Source organism: Malus sylvestris, chromosome 9 (assembly GCF_916048215.2).
Source record: "Malus sylvestris chromosome 9, drMalSylv7.2, whole genome shotgun sequence".
NCBI classification, from domain to species: Eukaryota; Viridiplantae; Streptophyta; class Magnoliopsida; order Rosales; family Rosaceae; genus Malus; species Malus sylvestris.
The window spans coordinates 6851528-6872249 of NC_062268.1; the positions used below are offsets into that span (position 1 = coordinate 6851528).

The 20722-nt window shown below is 38.1% G+C and overlaps 4 protein-coding genes across 4 annotated transcripts; 2 read left to right on the plus strand and 2 right to left on the minus strand.

Moving 5' to 3' along the window:
* Positions 1-2323: 2323 nt before the first annotated feature.
* Positions 2324-2967, minus strand: LOC126583397 (uncharacterized). The gene has a single exon (XM_050247745.1). The coding sequence runs from the start codon at positions 2788-2790 to the stop codon at positions 2515-2517; it is 276 nt and encodes a 91-aa protein (XP_050103702.1). The 5' UTR covers positions 2791-2967; the 3' UTR covers positions 2324-2514.
* A 5194-nt stretch (positions 2968-8161) lies between these two features.
* LOC126582629 (uncharacterized) lies at positions 8162-9053 on the plus strand. The gene is made up of 3 exons (XM_050246788.1): positions 8162-8381; positions 8471-8576; positions 8679-9053. The coding sequence occupies exons 1-3, from the start codon at positions 8284-8286 to the stop codon at positions 9051-9053; spliced, it is 579 nt and encodes a 192-aa protein (XP_050102745.1). The 5' UTR covers positions 8162-8283.
* Positions 9054-10448: 1395 nt separating this feature from the next.
* Positions 10449-11668, plus strand: LOC126582631 (uncharacterized). Its single transcript, XM_050246789.1, has 6 exons — positions 10449-10509; positions 10598-10809; positions 10901-11119; positions 11184-11276; positions 11402-11503; positions 11597-11668. Exons 1-6 carry the CDS (start codon positions 10449-10451, stop codon positions 11666-11668), a joined length of 759 nt encoding a protein of 252 aa, XP_050102746.1.
* Positions 11669-13449: 1781 nt separating this feature from the next.
* Positions 13450-14038, minus strand: LOC126583398 (uncharacterized). Its single transcript, XM_050247746.1, has one exon. It carries the CDS (start codon positions 13958-13960, stop codon positions 13688-13690), a length of 273 nt encoding a protein of 90 aa, XP_050103703.1. The 5' UTR covers positions 13961-14038; the 3' UTR covers positions 13450-13687.
* Positions 14039-20722: the final 6684 nt, after the last annotated feature.

Consider the following 20722-nt stretch of genomic DNA (forward strand, 5'->3'; position numbering starts at 1 on the left):
CATAGTGACCTTCATGGGTTCTGAAAGCAGTTTTTTCAATGTCTTGAGGATGCATCAAAAGTTGATGATAACCGGACAGTAAATCAAGCTTAGAGAAAAACAGAGCACCATGTAGTTCATCCAAGAGATCATCAATCAGAGGAATAGGGTACTTATCCTTGATTGTTATGGCATTAAGCTCCCTGTAGTCCATACACATTCTCCAGGTTCCTTCTTTTTTCTTCACAAGGAGAACTGGACAAGAGAAAGGACTGTGGCTTGGTCGGATAAAACCTGCCTTAAGGAGTTCTTGAACTGCTTTTTCAATCTCAGTCTTTTGCAAGGGACCATAATGGTAGGGTCGTATATTAGGGGGCTTAGATCCAGGAACGAGTGGAATTTGATGATTGTGAACCCTACTCGGCGGTAGCTCAGTAGGTAAGACAAAAATGGTGTCAAACTGCCCCAACACTTCTTGTAGTTGCTTAAGTTGCAAGGGGTTTAAATCACAAGCTTCAACCATGTTATCTTCAATGGAGTAAAGGAACAAGCCCAAATTAGAGTTGAAAATCTCTTTGTCAAGCTGTTGAAGAGTCACCTCTTGTCAAGCTGTTGAAGAGTCACCTTTTTGGAAGGAGTTCTTTAAGTTGCAAGGATCACAACTTTGCATGAGCTCGGGGTACCACCCTCAGAGTGATGGACAAACTGAGGTGGTCAATAGGTGTGTTGAAACATATCTGAGGTGCTTTGTGGGAAACAAACCTAAGAATTGGGTCAAATGGTTACCATGGGCAGAGTGGAACTATAATACTTCCTATCATACTTCTTCAAATGGTTTAGTAGGTTGAGTGTGCCAAGCAAATTTCTTAAGGAGTCTAGAATCCACAAAATTATGGGTGCTTCCAGAATCTAAGAGAACTGTGACTTGGTGACCATTCACTGAACCGATGACTTTCATTGTTTTCACAGTGGGCCTAGCAAGTGTGCCATAAAACGCACATTCACTAAGTTCCATTTGTAAAATTTCAGGTGGTGGTTCTTCTAGCAATGGGGTGGTGATCTCCTCTTCAGGGTAAGCTAGATCAAGCATGAGGAGTTGCTTATTAGCACAATTATGTCCCATGCGCCACTTTTCATCACAAAACCAGCACTCACCCTTCTCCCTTTTGCGCTGAATTTCCGCAGGAGTTAACCTCTTCACAGGGAAATTAGAGGGTTTAACACTAGGAGTGATGTGTGGTGTAGTAGGGGTGTGTAACACACGAGGCTGTGGAAAAGGCTTAGTATAGCCACTCTTCAAATCACACAATTTAGCATCAAGTTGTAAGGCAATTGAAATGGCATCATGCACATCAGAAGGGCGCAGAAGCTTAACATCATATTTAAGTTCACGTTTCAATCCACCCAAGAAACAAATCTTTAACAATAGAGGCCCTAAATCATGGGTTCTATTTGCCAAACGCCTAAATTCAGTGATGTAATCTTTGAGAGTACCTGATTGTTTCAATTTGAAGAGCGCTTCGGCACTGTCTTCAAACTCAGAGGGCCCAAATTCTTTGCAAAATGCGTGTGTGAAATCCCCCCACCGAGGAGTGGTGCGCAAGCAATCGTGCCATCGAAACCACTGGAGTGCCTCTCCTTCCAAGTGAAACGAGACCGTTAAGACCTTCTGAAGCTCAGGAATGGAATAGTAGGTGAAAAATTGTTCCGATTTATAAATCCAAGCAAGTGGGTCTTCACCCGGAGTGAATCGGGGAAAATCGATGCGAGGTTGCCAGTTATGGCGAGGCCGATGAGGATCAAGGTCGCCGAGATCGTGAGGATCGGCGATGAGTGGTTGGGGAGGACGATCAGTATCAGAAGTGGAACCTCCGCTCCCACGAGCACAAGCTTGCTCCCGACGAAATTGTTCGAAGAACATCGCCATTTTGGAATCGATGGAATCAGAGAGTGCAGCAACAGAAGATTCCAAAGCAGCAACTCGAGCGTCCATGAGAGATAATCGAGTGTTTGGATTGTAGCGGGGCATACAAAGAGGGATCCAGGATCAAAATTGGGTGATACCAATGTTAAGAACCTGCTCAACCTGTACAATGTAGCAAGGAAGATATGGAGTGGAAGAGGTAGAAGACGAGCAAGAAACTCGTGTGAATTTCAATTAATAATACTCCAATATTTGTCTCGGGAGCAATGAGGCCATTGCTCCATTTAAGTAGCCTTTCCACTCAGAAATGCCAACTCAGCATTCCATTACATAACCACTCACTAAAGGACAAACCATTTTATTTACTAAACTGAAATTACAACAAAAGGAATAAAATGCATTTCCTAACATAAGTTAATGTTGATCGCATCACAAATTAGTTCTCATATATTAATTTGTAAATACATTAATTACAGAGATCTCAAAGATCTAGATTTAACATTTTGTTGTGAAAAGTTACAATTCCTTCAGGCTACGGTCTACAACTTGTTCGATCAAATGTCCTGCGAGTTCTTGCTTAACTACAAATTGAAGAGTGGCCGAATGAATGATCAATTGGGACCCCAGCAGCTGAGGTACATGACTTTCCTCAGAGATTCTTCAGACTGCTTTACCTTATCTTGTCTAAAACTTGAGACCAAAACAGAAGATGAGGAAGAGAACTTGTTGGCCTGAGAAAACGACCCAAGTTGGTTCTTGGCATGCTGCTGCAGTAATCTCATGGTGTAATTCCACCTGCAGATCCCTTGGTCTTTCAAGGCCTCCACAACTCCAACACTTGCTGCCACTACCCAACCTCTCCTTGCTGCAACTGATGAACTAGTCATACTGTCTGTATATATTTTTAACACAATAATCTTGATGGAAAATTGGAAGTAAATAAAACTGATGTTTGGTTGATGTGTCTGAATTTTGATTTCATGAAGAAACCGTTGAGCGGGCGTTGATTTTTATATGAAGGGAGTGACAGTTCAACTAAAGTTCAAGAATGTAGGAGGAAAGTGGAAGCCCATAAAATGTGGGAAAGGGGAAAACCATGGGAATTAAGCCAATGGTTTTTACTAGCTGGTCACACTCACTGATAGAGGAAACAAGATTAGGTTGGGTAGGACCAAGCAAAAGCACACGGTTTTCCTTTATAAAATCCATTTGAGGAGAGGAGATCCCTTTGTTTGGAGGGAACTTTAACGAAAAGCACCCCGTACTGTTCACTTTAACGAAAAACCACATTTTTACACTAAAAAGTCAATCATAGTACTATTCACTTTATCCTTTATTTTGTCCTTATCATTAAAACTCAAAGTTTTCAAGCCATTTTCATTAGTTTTCCTTTGTTTTAATTTATGGAGCTAAAACAGTGACTCAAACTTTTTTTTGCAAAGAAACATATTATTCACTCATCTATTTTTATCTTTCACACTCTTATTAAGTTTTTATTATTGATATTTTTCAATTCATTCAATTCGACGGTCGAAAATTGAGAGATATGTGAGAAGTAAAAATGGGTGTGTGGATGCAATACCATTTTTAAAATTAGAGATCTCATTTTCAAAGGAAGTTGAAGTTTCTGTTATTAAACTAATTTGATAAGGATAATGTTAGGAAGACTAAATTTCGTAAACAAAATGATATGGTCATTGATGATTCAATTATTACTTAAGTGTTGACTACATTACATTTCTTATTGGTAACACATAATTTAGTTTGCAAATTTAATTTAAAATTTTAATATCTCTAATATTATCCATTTGACAATATAAAAAATAATTCCAATCTTTATAAGTACATGTTATTTTTTTTTCCAATATTACTCCTAACAATTTTCCTATTTTTAAAAGAATGATTCATAGAAAATATTGAGATTTGAGAGTTATACCAAATACCTACAAAGGATAAAAGCATAAAACAAACTATTGGATTGGACTGGATTCTCACTAATAAAGTCATCAAATCCAATCCAATCATGTAGGTCGTCATCCGATTCAATCATATTGGTTTAGATATTTAGGGATCCAAGTAACAAAAATGTTAGTCTTATCACATATTTTATGACATTATTTATATCGTCTATAATAGAAATAGGATTCTCTTGCCACATATTTTATACTATTATTTGAATCGTCTCCAATAGAGATAGGACACACATGTACACTACTACAAAATGGTCTTATAGTGTCAGTAGATGGTGTCGATTTAATTTAATATAGTGGCGAATAAGACAGTTGCGACACTAACTGAACATGACGTCGGATTTACTGTCGCTTATAAGCGTCATAAAGTACTAGTGTCGCTTTTAAACCGACTTAAACGTACATTTTAATATTTTTAAATAATGGTGTCGCTTTTAATCCGACGTAAACATACATTTTAATATTTTTAAATACTGGTGCCGCTTTTAAATCGACGTAAACATACATTTTAATATTTTTAAATAATAGTGTCGTTTTTAAACCGACGTAAACATACATTTTAATATTTTTAAATACTGATGTCGCTTTTAAGTGACATAAAGTAGGAGAGCTTTTCAATCAGGGTTGCAAAAGCTTCCTTATTTCGACGCCACATCAGGCTCACGTCAGTTTAAACCGACGCAAACTTGGCTTATTTCGAGGCCGCCTGCTACGACTGTCAAGACTGTCAGGGACACGTCGATTTTAACCGACGCAAACTTGTCCTTATTTCGATGCCACACAAACTTGTCCTTATTTTTTTAAATATTTTAAAGCTTGCGTCGGTTCTGAGCGACATAGATTTTAGTTTTTTTAAATATTTTAAAATCCGGTGTCGGTTGTAAGCGACAGAATAATTGTCTTTATATACTTTCCCCCGTGTTGTCTTCTTCCACTCTTGCATTTTTCTTATTCGTTCTTCCAATTTCAAACCCTCCCGTGTTCTCTCTTGCACCTTTGTTCTTCCAACTTCAAACCCTCCCGTGTTCTCTCTTGCACCTTTGTTCTTCCAACTTTAAACCATCCCGTGTTCTCTCTTGCACCTTTCTTATTTGTTTTTCCAACTTCATTTGTTCCTTCTTCACAACAGTAAGCTTTTCTTACTTCTAATATTTTTATTTTCTCCACTTATGTTTAATTTTTATTTACAATTTATTTTTGTAGGGAATTTATTTGAGCTGGTTGAGTACAAAAAGATTTGATTGACGACGGAATTCTTCCATAATTCGGGTTTCTATCACTAAATTCCTTAATTTTTATATTGTATAATACACAAGTTTATTTATTTAAAAGTTCTAATTTAAGTACTTAGATAAATTTATACTATTTTTGTTAAATTAATAAATATTTAGTCGAATTAATTAATTTTGTCACTTGAATTGTTATGAGAAAAAGGAAATGAATAATATTTATAAGCATTTATGTGAAATTGACATAATAAATATAACATAAACTTATAATATTTAGTAATATAAGAATATATTATGTTAAATTAATTTGTTTTGCACTCTAATTGTTATTTTAATTTGTTTTTGTTGTTATTTTGATAACTTTGATAACTTTTGGTTGTTATTTACTAGAATGGATTAGATGAGCATAATTTTGATAACTTTTTGTTGTTATTTTAATTTGTTTTTACTATAATAGGTGCTGAAAATTAAAAGATTGCAATCGTGATAGAGTTCGAAGGTTGAAAGATAGAAATTGAAAATTCTAATAGTTATGCCTACATGATAGGGATTGAAAGATTGTAGGCATCTTAGTGTCAACGTAATATTTTGCCCTCGTAAAGCGGTAAAACATGGACATGAGTTGGTTGACGATAGCTCAAAATTTGGAAGCTTATATAGCTAGAATTAATTTTTTTTTGGATCAAGCAGTTGCAAATGGTGTTGGCCCTGATAAGTTTAGATGTCCTTACAAAAGATGTTGTAATCGATATACTTTTGTTAGGAACACTGTTGTTGAACATCTCATATTGTATGATACGGATAAAGATTATAAAAACGCTTGGTGGCGACATCATGGTGAGAAAAATATTGGAGAGCAAAATGTGGCAATCGGAGAAGAAGAAACAGGAGATGAGGTGGCTGGTATGCATGATTTTCTTAATGATGTATTTGTCTAACCATTAACAGAAGAAGGTGTTGCGCCGTCTACTGAACCCCTTATTGGGGAAAGGCGTCCAGAAGAGGTGGAGACTTTTTTTAGGTTGCTTGAAAAGGTAGATCAAGATTTGTGGCCAGGATGTAAAGAGTTTAAGAAATTGGAAGCAGTTGTAAGACTGTATCAGATCAAATGTTTAGCGGGAATGCAAGACGAGATGTTCACCACTTTACTGGAGTTAATTAAAAGAATGTTGCCTAAAGGGGATTGTTTGCCTGATTCCTGTTATAATGCAAAAAAAACTTATAAATGACTTGGGTCTGACGTATGTGAAAATTGATGCATGTCCCAATGATTGCATGATCTATTGGAAAGATACTTTGGAGTTGACCGTGTGCTCGGTTTGTGGTGAATCAAGATATAAAATTACCAACGCAGAGGATAGCTCAAGAAAAAAGATCGCAGCTAAGGTTATGTGGTATTTTCCTTTAAAACCACGATTGCAACAATTTTTTATGTCGAAGTATACTGCTGAACATATGAGGTGGCACGCAACTGAATGTCCTAAGGATGAGTTTATGCGGCATCATTTAGATTCTCCAAAATGGAAGCATTTGGATAATTTATATCCGGATTTTGCGTCAGAAATTCGAAATGTCAGATTAGGGTTGGCCAGTGATGGATTTAATCCTTTTTGGAAAATGAGGCATGACCATAGCACATGGCCTGTGGTGCTTTCTGTTTACAATTTGCCGCCCTGGATATGCATGAAGCAACCAAATTTGTTGTTGTCTCTTTTAATACCAGGACCGCGCAGTCCTGGTAAAGAGATTGATGTATACATGCGTCCACTGATTGACGAGTTGAATGAGTTGTGGGAGGTGGGCACTCCCACTTATGGTGCATATTCCAACCAAAGTTTTACAATGAAGGTTGCCGTCTTATGGACTATAAGTGATTTTCCAGCTTATGGAATGTTGTCAAGATGGAGAACACATGGCTATAAAGCTTGTCCACATTGCATGCATGATAAAGAATCTATTTACTTGTCGGCGAGTCGTAAGATTTGTTATATGAGGCATCGACATTTTCTTTAAGATAATCATAGGTTTCGAAGGCAAACCATAAATTTTAATGGTCTTCGAGAGCACTGTAGTGCACCAAGGCAGTGGACTGGTTTACAATGTCTCCAAGAACTTTCTACATTGAGATTTACTTTTGGAAAACCAAAGAAAGATGCTTCTATTGGGCAACGCAGAAAAAGAACTTTGGGCAGTACAAGTAGTAACAGTCAGTGGAAGAAGAAATCTATTTTTTTATGAACTACCTTATTGGAGGCATCTGTTGATTAGACACAATCTCGATGTTATGCATATCGAGAAAAATATATGTGACAATGTGGTGGGAACATTGCTAGATATAGAAAAGTCTAAAGATGGATTGGCTGCACGTGCAGATCTTGAAGTCTTGAACATAAGACGTAGTTAACACCCACGTAGAGAAAGAAATAGAACATTTCTACCTCCAGCATTGTTCACGTTGAAAAGAGAAGAAAAAACTATGGTTTGCAAACTGTTGTCTACCATTCGGGTCCCCAATGGATATTCTTCAAAATTATCGAGATGTGTGCACGTGAATGAACGAAAAATACATGGGTTGAAAAGTCACGATTGCCATGTTTTAATGTAGCTGTTACTCCCGTTCGCAATACGCCTGATTTTTCCTAAAGCTGTTACTATGGTATTATTAGAGTTGAGTGCAATTTTCAAACAGTTGTGTAGTAAGAAAGAGTTTGAGGAAGGATTCAAGCAACTGAATTCAAGAATTTCCTTGACATTATGTCAACTTGAAAAAATATTCCCTCCTGCATTTTTTGATATAATGGTGCACCTTCTAGTTCACTTGGCAGATGAAGCAGCTCTTGCAAGGCCTGTTCAATATAGATGGATGTATCCAATTGAACGGTAATTAATAAATTTTTATAAATTTTTTACAATTGTAGTCATAGCTTTAATTTATAATTATAATAATTTGTGTTTCGTTTATAATTGTAGGTATTTGCAAACGTTGAATCACTATGTTCATAATATGGGTCATCCTAAAGGTTTTATTGCTGAAGCATATTTGGTGGATGAGTGTTTGTCCTTCTGTTCCATGTATCTTAGAGATGTCGAGTCTCGTCGCACTCGTAAAGGCCGAAATGAAGATGGTATTGGACGTGGAGTGTATGGTGGGTTATCAATTTTTGACTCCAAATGATGTTATATGGGTTCAGGAGAAAATGTGGAGCTCGATCTAAATGTTCTTGATCAGTGCCATAGATACATTCTAAATAATTGTGATGAAGTTCACCGATTTAGAAGGTAAGAACGTTTAATCTTATGTCTTAATGTTTTATTGGTTTTCTTAACTTTGAAAAATTAATTATCTAAATTTGGATATAATTGCCCAGGCAACATGAGGAATTCTTGAAAATGAAACATCGTCGAGAAAGGTTAACTATGCGACAAATTCAGGAGCTAAGCAAGAAAGAATTTCCAGAATGGTTCAAGCAACATGTGAGTTGATACAACAATCACATTATTTATTTATATTTTTACATTTTAATTATAACATGATTATAGTTATCATGTCAACTTTTATCATCATTTTTATTACAGATGAATTCAAGATGTCATCCTAATGACACATTGATATCTCAAGACTTGCGTTGGCTAGCTAATTATCCTAGCAAGGTTGTGAGTAGATATAAAAGTCACATTGTTCATGTGTTCAGATTTCGTATAAAATCTAAGGATGACAAGCATAAGAATCAAAATTGTGGTATCTTTGTACCCGCAAATGTTCTTGGTGCAATTGGGCAAGTGAATTGTTATGGTAGAGTTGTAGATATGTTCGAAGTTAAATATTGTGGTCATGCTGAGCCAGGAGATAGGGGTCGAGCTATGATGTTATTTAAGTGCGAATGGGTTAATAGTGAAAGTCCACGAGGAATGAAGACTTACTATGGTGAACTTCAGTCGATTAGGATTTAAAAAGGATCCTTTCATATTAGCATTACAAGCATTTTACGTCGAGGAGACAATTGAAAAAAATTGGCACGTAGTTGTTTGAACGCAACCAAGGGATTTGTTTGACATATTAGAGGATAGTGATGCAATTGAAGATTATGGGGTACCAAATTTGGATGATCAGATACTTGACCATGAAAATTTCCATACAAGGGTTGGCGTGGAAGAGACTCATTTTCATGAATCATTACCGTTGCCTACCCAGTTTGCTAGTAATGACAATGCCGACGACGACACGACAGATGAAGACATGGAATAAATATAGTAACTATTTTATGTGTTTTAAGTATTAATTAGACAATATTTTTGTTTTCTATTACGTATATGGTTTAAGTTCAATTTTATTTATTAAAATCTTAAAATGTTATATGAGATAACAAAAAAAAAAAACCTCGATATTTATTTTTTATGGGTTAAACATTTTTTTTAAAACTATTTTGATGTTGCTTTTAGGTGACGGCATGGGTGAGGTAGTGTCGGCTAAAACCGACGTGAAGTGGACTTGGGAAGACCACTTTCAATTAGTCACTTCGTAAGTGAAGTGGGTCAGAAAGCGGCTGTATGATTTAATGTGGCAATAAAGTGTGTCAGTTGTAGTGTCGGTTTAAAGTGACACTAAATATAACTAAACCGATGCAACGACCACATCATTAAAGCTTGTCAGACAATAGTGTCGATTTTAAGCGACATCCAGATTAACTAAAGCGACGCCATGTAAATTTCAAATAACTATGTTAGAAAGTTGTTGTCTGATTAGATGCAGCAGTAAATGTGTTTGTGATGGTGTCGGTTTAAACCGACACGAAGTTTAGTTAAAGCGACACTGGTTTAAAAACTTTTGTCAGAAGTGTGTAGAGGCAGTAAATGTGTCAGTGGTGGTGTCGGTTTAAACCGACACCAAATTAAGCTAAAGCGATGTTGTCGCTAGTTGATTAAATTTTGTCAGAAGTCTAGATTTAATTGTAGTAGTAACTGTGTGAGTGATGGTATCGGTTTGAACCGAAACCAAGTGTAGCTAAACCGACGCAACGTTTATTTCATTAAATTTTGTTAGAAGGTAGGTGAGTTTAATTTTATCAGTAAATGTATTAGTGGTATTGTCGGTTTAAACCGACACTGACTCAATTATTTCGACGCCAGTAGGTGTTAAAGCAACGTCAGTGGTTTAATGTCAGTTTTAACCGACGCCATGTTAGCATCCATATTTAATCCCCTTCTTCCCCCCCCCCCCCCATTTCGCCCGCACTTTCTTTTCTTCCCAAAATTCAGTTTGTCCATATCCCTCCTAATTTCGTCCGTTTTTCCACTTCTTCTCTCATTTCACTTTTTAGTTTTTTACTTCTTGCAAATTGTTTTGTTATGGATCATTTTGAAGATGAACATGCTGACGAACCCCATTTCAAAGAGGAAGAAGTCGAAGGTTGTTCATATTTAATTTATTATGGTTTTTACTTTCAGTTTTTTTGTTTAGGTCCATGGTTTTTAATTGTTTTTTCTTTGTTTATAAGGAACAACTCAACGAGGACGGGGACTGTCGATTCCCAACTGGAAGGAACAAGTTTGTTGTTTTGATGCGTCGGGAAAATGCATTAGTGAAAATTCCAGTGCATTTTCAAAACATGTAGCGGCAGAGGTAAGAGATTTTAGACATATGCCGTTGGTGAGTCATTGGAGTCAAATCAAGGAAGATCGCAGAGAAGCTTTTTGGATAAGAATAAAGGTAGAATTATTTTTTTGTTACTAGAAGAGAGTATAATTAGTCAATGTTTGTAGTAATAATTAATTTGCTTGAATTTTTTTTATGTGTATAGGAAACTATTATTTTTCAAGAAGAGGATATGGCGAAAATGTCAATGATCCGGCACATGACACTTCATATTGCGGAGCATGCACATAAGGAGTATAGAAATAAATTGAAAAAAAAATATTATACTGGTAAACCAGTGGAGGAGTACCAGAGAACTCCTCCTAATGTGGATCCTCAACAGTGGGCTGCATTGGTCTCCTACTGGAACAAAGAAAAAACGAAGGTAAACTTTTTATTATTTATTTTATTAAAGTTTGTAATGTGTTTAATAAATTATTTTTTTCTAGGAGATTGCTGCAAAAAATAAGTATAATCGGCGGTTGAAAACGATGAACCACACAACTGGTGCAAAGTTTTATGCAAAAGTTAGGGCAGAACTTGTAAGGGTTGTTCATTTTCAAGAATTGTAGATATTTTTAAATTTAATATATTATTGGTAGAAATTTATTTATAATTTGATGGTTGGTGAAAATTGTTCTTTTTTTTTGTTGACTTATAATTATAGCGGAAAAAGCATGGCAAGGAGGCTGATCCTGTTTCGTTTTTTCGTCACTGTCATACTCGAAAGGATCGCACTTGGATTGATGAAACATCGGAGCACACTGGGGTAATTGATTTTTTTTTTTTTTTGTAGTATATCATTGTCATTAAATTTTATTATCTATAGTTGAATTCTTATTTTTAAAAATTTTATTGCAAGATAACTATGGAGAGGAATATTCAAACTATGATTGAGTCTGGGCATGATGATGGTGATGAGCTTAGGACCTAAGTTTATGTGGAGATGATGGGTCCTGAGCGTCATAATAGAGTACGAGGGTATGGACATGGGGTGACTCCGGATATGGTGTTATATGGATCTTCCTCAACTTCTTCTAATTCTTCCAGAAGATCATCCAAGAGTTCAGTGGCAGTGTTGTTGACCGAGTGTGCTTGCAGAAACACGCAGCCAGCAGCAGGAATAGAATTAGCTGTTTAAGTTGTTACTGCAAAAAATTCAACTGATACCACCGTATAGCCAGGGAACCCAACAATCAGGCCAGGGTCAGCCTCCTCCTCCATATCCATACCTATAAGGAACCCAACAGTCACCTCAAAATCAGCCTTCTGGTGCACCTATATATCCGTATACAGGCTATAATCAGCAACCTCCATATCCGATGTATCTGACACAGCCCATGGCATACATGTAGCAGTAGCCACCATATCAAATGCTTGTATATCGACCCGAGAAGGCTTCTCATGATGGGATTTGCCTGGATGTTCCAATTGGAGGTTTTTCTGGAATGCTTGCAGGTGGTCCTTTAGATGTGGACATGACGAGGTTTATTAGATCACAAGGAGGATCTCAACAAGCATCTTGAGAAGGAACTCGAGAAGGAACGGGGTCACATTCAGGCTCTGGTTCCACTGAATAGTGTGGTTTGTTTTCTTGTCGGATATGTATGACACTTGTGCTAGCGTTTATAGTTTCTATTTCTGTTTTTTGTATGTTGTATTTGTAATGTCAAATTTGGTGTTTGGTATGAGGGATGAGTTTTTGTATGTTATTTGAAATATAAAATATTTGTTATGAGTTTTTGTTAATGGTTGACTAAGACTTGGCCTATAAATGATATATTGGTTGGAATTATTTTCATATAATTTTTTGTAATTGTTATTAATTAAAAACTGACGTGAAGACTTGAAAAAATATGTCAAAATATAACAATTACAATCTGACGTGAGGATGTGTAAATTTTTTTATTTTTAATATGTGTAGTGTCGCTTGTAATCGACGTTAACTTGCGTATTTTATTATTTTAACTCAATTGATGTCAGTTGGAAGCGACACCAAGTGTGATATTATAATTATTTATTTACTATTTGATGTCGGTTCAAACCGACATTAGTCGTAAGCGACGTCAGTCGTAATGTCGCTTTTAAGCGACGCCTTTGTTCCTTTTTATTTTATATTACTTTGCTTCATGGTGTCGGTTCCTATATCCGACATTGCACGATTTAATGTCGGATTTGCCCAATAATCCGATAGTAAGGGGTTTTTCCTGTCGTTTTTAATCCGACAGTAATATCCCCTTTTGTAGTAGTGGTATTGTAAGTGTATCATTACTCTTCAAGTAATACTTTAAAATTTTCAAAACCATTTAAAATCGGATTGAATCAGATTGGATCAGTCGGTTTGGTGGATTGAATGGGATCTCATCTATCCTAGTTTCAGACTTGAATGTTTCTATTTCTTTTCCTTTGGTCTAATGGGATGTTTTTGCTCCCTTATCTTTTGGCATAGTTGGATGTTTCTGATTCTTTGAATCAATTAACTCCTTCAGATAAATAAGTATACAAAACTTGAAAAATTAAACCCAAATAATAGAGTTAACAGGTTAGATACATAGAGTTTTGTCTCAAACTGAAATCACCTACATTTCAAGGAAAGTGAGTATAATAGGCGCTTTTGTCAATCCATCGTAGCACAATTTTTGTGAGAGCAATATTTAATTAAACTTCAAATTCCATAAGAAATTCCTAATTCAACTCAATATCTCAAGGCAACAATTCTCAGAAATACACATATATGTGGTAATTCATATTGCAATTGTCATAACATATCAAAATTTACATCAATTTGCCACGACCGAGCAGACATCAAGTGCCTGCATCTTACGATCTCAAACGATTGCCTGTGCTAATAACTCAAGAAGCCCTTCATGGGGTGTTCCATCAGCGACCGCTTACACAAAAACATGCAATCTTAATTAGCTCTTGTTTTTGTTTTTGTGAATGAATAAATGAATTAGTTGTTGGGACCCCAGCAGCTCAGGTACATGACTATCCTCAAAGACTCCTCTGATTTCTTCATCTTCTCATCTCTCACTTTACTCAGAGCTGAGGAAGAAGGAGAAGAGAGCTTGCTGTTGGCCTGAGAAAATGACCTCACTTGGCTCTTGGCTTGTTGGCCAGCATATCTCAAAGCAGAGTTCCATCTGCAAATCCCTTGGTCCTTGAGTGCCTCCACAATTCCAACACTTGCTGCCACTATAGCCTTGCTTGCACTTGATGAACTCATGATTTCTTTTATCTCCTTTGATATTCTGAATTCTTTTGCTAGTGATTGTGAATGTTAAATGTTTGATGGAGAGACGAATGGAGTGCTCTTTATATAGGAACCAGAAATGGTGAGCCCTTTCCACCAAATACTAGAGGCGGTTTAGAGAGTGTAAGGCCAATGGTATGTTTATTTTCGGGGTTTCCGTCACAGAGGCAGATTCTCTGCTCTTCCATTTTTCGTGCCCTCCCGTACTTTTCTGTTTTGTGTAGTTACGGTTAAAACATGTCAACATTTTATATTATTTTTTTATAGAGATAATATGACAAAAATGAATAGTAATATAATATGTTAACGTGATTTAACTGTGACCACATAAACAGGAGAACACGAGAAATGGAAGGGTAGAGAATCTGCCTCCTTCCGTCACACTCATTGCCACCAACTACACAAAGGAGCCCACGGTTTTCCTTATAAAATCCATCTAAGCCTCAAGTATGGTAGGAAAGGGCCTTCCACGTGGTGATAAGGAAATCTATTCAGCTAAACAACTATATCCAATTACTTTGAGGGTACGTTTACTAATTTGTAATCAAATTGAGAGGAATTGAATTGAGAATGAATTGGATTGAGAATGAATTGAAATGAGGTGGAATCAGAATCAGATTCCTGTTGAAGTTGTTTAGTAAAACTATCTGGAATCGGAGTAAAAATGATGTTGAGTCCATATAAGTTGTTTACTAATTCCCTTCAATCGGAATGAAAACTAAGTTGATTACTAAATTGCCCTTACATAAATAAATTATTTTCATGCTAATTAATTAAATTAAATTCTTAATTAAATTTATATAATAAAATTCATCTATACAAATAGGTTTTATTTATTTATTAAAAGATGGCATAATGAGTGTCAAATGAAGGGCAATGTTGGGATAATAATAAACAAGTGAGGGCATAATTGGTAGAAGAAATCTATTTCGGATTCCTAAAGTGTCAAGGAATTGAAATACCTTCCTCATGTAGTGAGTCAAATTCCTCCAAAATTAGGAGTTGGATTCCTTAATGCGTGTGGACCCCACATGTATTTTGATTCTCCAAGATTACATAAACAAAGGTGTCTCCTGTAATTGAAATCTAATTCCGTAAATTGATTCCGATTATGGGTACATAAGTGTGTCATGAGAGTGACAAATCCGTTGTAGCAATATATTAATTTTTTTTCAAAAAAATACTTTGAGAGTAGTGAATTTTCTAGCTAAATATGTGGATAAAATAAAGGAAATTTTAACAAAACACTCCCATTACTGTTCATTTTTAACGAAAAACAACATTTTTACCTTTCCTTGGTACTATTCACTACACATTTATTTGTCATTTTTCATTAAAACTAAAGTTTTTTTTTACTTTTCATTAGTTTTCCATAAAATAAATTGGGAGACGTGGAACACTTGTAGTTGTTGGACTCCGTTTGTAGTTCAATATGTTTTGATGTCATGAAGAAAATTGAGGTTCCACCATAAAATCAATTGGCAATATGAGAAGTAAGTCAATCTTTTATAATTCCTTGCAAGGTTTTTTCTTTCATCAATGTGGAACTCTTTTACTTTCACATCCTCACACAGCCCTCTTACATGTGGTAAATTTTCAAAACAAACACGTGTTTTGCGTCACCCAATTCATATTGTTCACATGTTTGGCTCGAAAATTCATCACAAATGAGATGGTGTGTGAGGATGTGAAGGTAAAAGAGTCTCACATCGGTGAAATGATAAACTTTGCACATGCTTATAATTAAGAAACTGGGTTGCTCGCTATGTTGCCAATTAGTTTTATGGTGAATCTCAACTTTTTTCGTCCTATCAAAGTAAGTTGTCCCACATGCTTCACACCACCCTGTTTGTGTTGTCATTATGTTAGGTTTGAAAATTTCCCACATCTGAGGAAGCATTTGAGAATGAATCTCAGATTGGTGGGAAGAGAGACTTTGTATGGGTTTATAAGTAAATTAGATTATTCTTCATTTATTAATTGATTTTATGGTAGAATCTCAACTCCCTTCACAAAGGTCTACATGCCTACACATCAACTAATATATGTTATCCACATGTTATATATACTTAAAATGACCTTGCACATGAAGGGCATGCTGAGATTTATATTTTTTTGTCAACGATTACAAGATCATCAAAAGGTGATGTAGTCTTTTCCTGATGATGTCGTTAATAGTATTTCTCCGTCTGGATTTGTACTCTCCAGGTGGTGTAGTCTTTTTTATGAGTTCGTAATTGCAGTATTTGCATAAATTTTCATCTTTCATCCCTAATAATTCTATGGTAACAATATTTGTAAGAGGCTAAAAGCTGACTGCCATCTACAACTCTACTCTACAATTTGCACAAACCTAAAAATAATCTTAGGGTAAGATATAATTGTGGAGCCAAAAATAATCACAAGGCGACACGTGGATTTTTGGGTAAAAGATGACAAAAATACCCTTGAGGCATATCGGGATTCCTACGCGCTAGCAGCGGACAATCATCCCCGTCAATCAAATCAAAAGTGCCCAAAATAGGTAACAAATTCAAAATTATTTCATCCATCCTCATCCTATATTTTCCACAAGGTAATCATTCCATAACTTACAAAATATTCCACATAAATCACATAACCCCCAAAATATTTATACCAAAATGTGTTGATTAACCAATTAATGGATTAATTTCCTAATCCATTAAATCACACATTAAACCATAAGCTACACCCTCTCCTATAAAAACCCCATTTTCTTCTCCAAAATTCACTTCCAACATTCTTGCAAAACTCCAAAAACTCTCTAAACACTTTTCTCTCTAAATTCTAACTTTGGCATCGAAGGTTTTTCGGCCATCATCGTGGGCACGTGAGGCTCTTGGCCTTGACCCTAATGTGTTGATTGTTTTGTAGGTGCAATTTTGTCCAAGAAGAAGGAGGAAGAAATTTGCATCCATACATTGGTGCTTTCATTGAGAGAAGAGTCACACGCTCGTAAAAGACTCCCGCATCAAAAGGTTTTTCTATTTTCTTGTCCATGTGTAGATTTTTCGTACGTTCTTATTATTAGAATTTTTTATTTGCAAAGATTATTTGATAAAACGTAAAAGAGAAATACAATGGCTAGAAATTTAGAAAATTCCACAAGTGAAAATTCCAATATTCAAGAAATGGGACCACGGCAATCCACGAGGCTAAATGTGATCATAGGAGCGGCACCATCGCTACATGGCTCCACCATGGCAACGACCGCGATGGCCACCATGGTCACCACTACCCGCGGCAAGGTCCATGGCACTGCTACCACGGCCCAAGCCATGTCACTCCAAGTCTAACGTGAACTCAACGCGTTGCCAAGCCGAGCCCAAGCCTAGAACTCATATGCATCACACTACGAGTAGCCTGCTCCCACCGAGCAGCCCACTCCCGTGGCCCAGCCTACTCCCGCCGAGTAGCTACTTTCGTAGCACAACCTACTCCAACCGAGCAGCCCACTCTCATGGCCCAGCCTGCTCTAGCCGAGCTACCCACTCCCGTGGCCCAGCTTGCTCCCGCCAAGCAGCTCACTCTCGTGGCCCAACCTGCTTCCGCAGTCCAGTCTACTCCCGTGGCCTTTCAAGTAGCTCGAATCGATTCAAGATTAGTTCAACCGTCCTAGCTTTAAATTTTCTGACCGATGATCGAACATGGAGTATCTTCACCACATTTTTCTGCAGATTTGGCATTTCCCAACTCAAATCTCACGCCCGGAGTCTACCACACTTCCACTGCTCAAGAAGACGCATTCCTTCCAAGCTATTCCAACCTAAATGAAGAACAACACTTGTCTCGACAAGTCATAGAGTTGACGAGCGCCCTCGCACAACAGACGACCTTGGTGAACCAGCTCTTGCAGCACACCGAGATGCAACGTGCCCCAGATGAGGTGTCCTGAAGTAGGATAAGGGCAAACAAAGAACATCTCCAGCAGCGTCCCGGTAAGCAGCCACTCGACCAGCCACGAACCTAGTGTTCAGGTAGTGTACACTCCCGATTGGGCCCCCGAGACAGCGTATACTCCCGTCTTAGAGTGCGAATGAGCGTGCACTCTCGACTAAGCCCACAAACGAGCATACATTCACGGTTAGGGTCACACTCTGATAGTCAACATAAGCAACCTTCCAGGTGAAGTGTTCATTTATGGCTAAGCCCGCAATAAGCATCATCCACCTCATATCGGAGTAGGCAGCACGATCGACGGAGAGAAGCAGTCACTCAATCTGGCTCAAGTTCAACCGGCATTCTGCGAAGAACTCGCTCGCTTGCTAGGAACGAGCTATATGCACCACATCCGCGGTATAGACAAGCCAAACACATGGAAGAACAGCCTAGACCAACAAGTCACGGTTGGGGGTAGCCGAGAGCTCCAATACCTCAACAAAGGTAAATTGAGGAAGAAGTAAAGAGACTTTTGACCAAACGATTGTGTAATTTCAACGCAACAAGGTCACCGACAAGACACTATGACGAAACATGACTAACATAAGCAGGTCACCCTTCACAGACAAGATTAAGCAGGCAAAGCCTCTACGCGAGTTTAACATGCCACATTTCACATATTTCAAAGGGGCCCAATACCGGCAGTTGAGCACTACCTCCTGCTGCGTGTAACACGGCCCTAGCCGACCATTGTTCTATTATTCAGCTCTAAGAGTGGCCCAATACCGATAGTTGAGCATCTCCTGCTACATGTAACATGGCCCCAACTCCACGGCTCTTTACTGCGCCTTCACGCCTAGCCTCGACAACGCAACAGAGCGGCCCAATGACGCCCCGAAGGCAGCTGAGCACACTTTAGCCACACCTGCTCCCTCAATGGAGGTTTCTGGCATTTGCATGTCAACGACCAATCCAACTACAAAGGCTCGCGAGCAGCCGTGGTTCTTATCACCCAAGACGGCTCAATGCTCTAGCAGGTGATCATTCTAGGCTTCAAAGCATCCAACAGCGAAGCAGAATATAAGACCCTACTAGCAGTCCTCTGAATAGCAAAAGGCTTGGCAGTGAAAAAACTCGCGATTCATTCTAATTCCTAGCTAATCACTAGCCAGATTACTTGAGGCATTTCAGACTTACTTATCACTCAAGTTCCACAAGCAGACAACGCTCACGTGGATACACTAGCCGGCCTAGGCTTCGCCTTCAACCACCAACTCAAACACTATATTATGGTGGAATATCTAGACAAGCCAAGCATAGAGGCAAAGCCAGCAGCCGAGGTGTCACAAAACTCGGCTGCCTAGCACCTCCCAATAACCTGAATGTTCTAAGCTCAATCCATGAAGTCGTTTGTGGAAATCACTTTGGATGTCGATCCTTAGCATAAAAGCTCTTAACGCAGACTACTGCTGGCCTATTATACACCAAGATGCTAAGAAGTTAGTACAAAAATGAGACCGTTGCCAACGTTACAAGCCGATACCATTACTGCCTGCTAGCGAGCTACACTCGCAGACGAATCCTTGGCCATTGACGCAATGGACAATCAACTTAGTAGGGCATATGCCGCCTATTACTAGGGGCAGAGGCATGATGATCGTGGCAACCGACTACTTCACCAAATGGGTAGAGGCAGAGCCCATGAAGACCATAACTTAGACGAACATAGAACACTCCATATGGAGGAATATCATTTATCGATTTGGCATCATTCAATCTATCATCACCGACAACAACCCGTAATTCGTAGGCAAAGATTTGGTGAAGCTTTTCCAAAAATATAGCATCAAGCAGCACATGTCTATGCCAAGATATGCTCAAGCCAATAGGCTGGCCAAAGCATCCAACAAGATGATCCTCGACTGCCTTGAGAAATCATTCACCAACAAGAAGGGAAAATGGCCAGACGAACTCCCCAGATGTTTATGGGCATCGCACCACCAAAAGACGAGCAACCGGTTAGACTTCTTTCTCTTTGGCATTTGGCTCAAAAGCAATCATTCATCCCAATGTCATCAAGCCAAGTATCACTGCTCTACTTCCAAGCATTGAGTAAAATAATAAGGAGATGGCCACAAGCTTAGATCTGGCAGAGGAGAAGCGCGAGTAGACCATCACCCGCATCACAACCTACTAGTAGCCGCTTCTCTCCAGTTACAACAAAAGGGCCAAGATCCGGCAGTTCCATCCCGAAGATCTAGTCCTTAGAAAAGCCTTTATCATTGCCCCTAGAGAAGGCTCCAAAAAGATGGATCCCATCTGGGAAGGTCTATACAAGATTGGCAAAGTAGGCGGCAAGAGTAATTACTATGAAATGATAAAAAGATCGAAAAGCAGTGGAGCGCCTACAATCTGAAGAAGTACCATGTGTAACCTCCCGCTACATCAAAGCTTGAAGACTCAAGAAGCTCGACGGGCACCACCTCACAAGCCAAAAATTACCCAGTTGTTATGCAATTCCTACCTTACAGCTAAGTCTCGTTTCACTCGTTTTTCAATGAGGAATTCAGAAGTAATCACAACTTGGCTCGGCTATATGCTTACAACAATTGATCACTTCTGCACTTCAAAATAAGATCGCGCCCTTCTTAGGGACTCATCGCAAGAATTGCACCCGACGGAGGACCAACCATGCTCTCCAGTGCGAGAGGGTAAACCAATTCCTCAACACCTATATGGGTCAGCTCTCCAAGACGGGAGGATAAACTTTACACTCCGAATATCTAGACTTGGATTAGCTTGGCTGCCCTAGTATTTAACATTTTGTTATGAAAA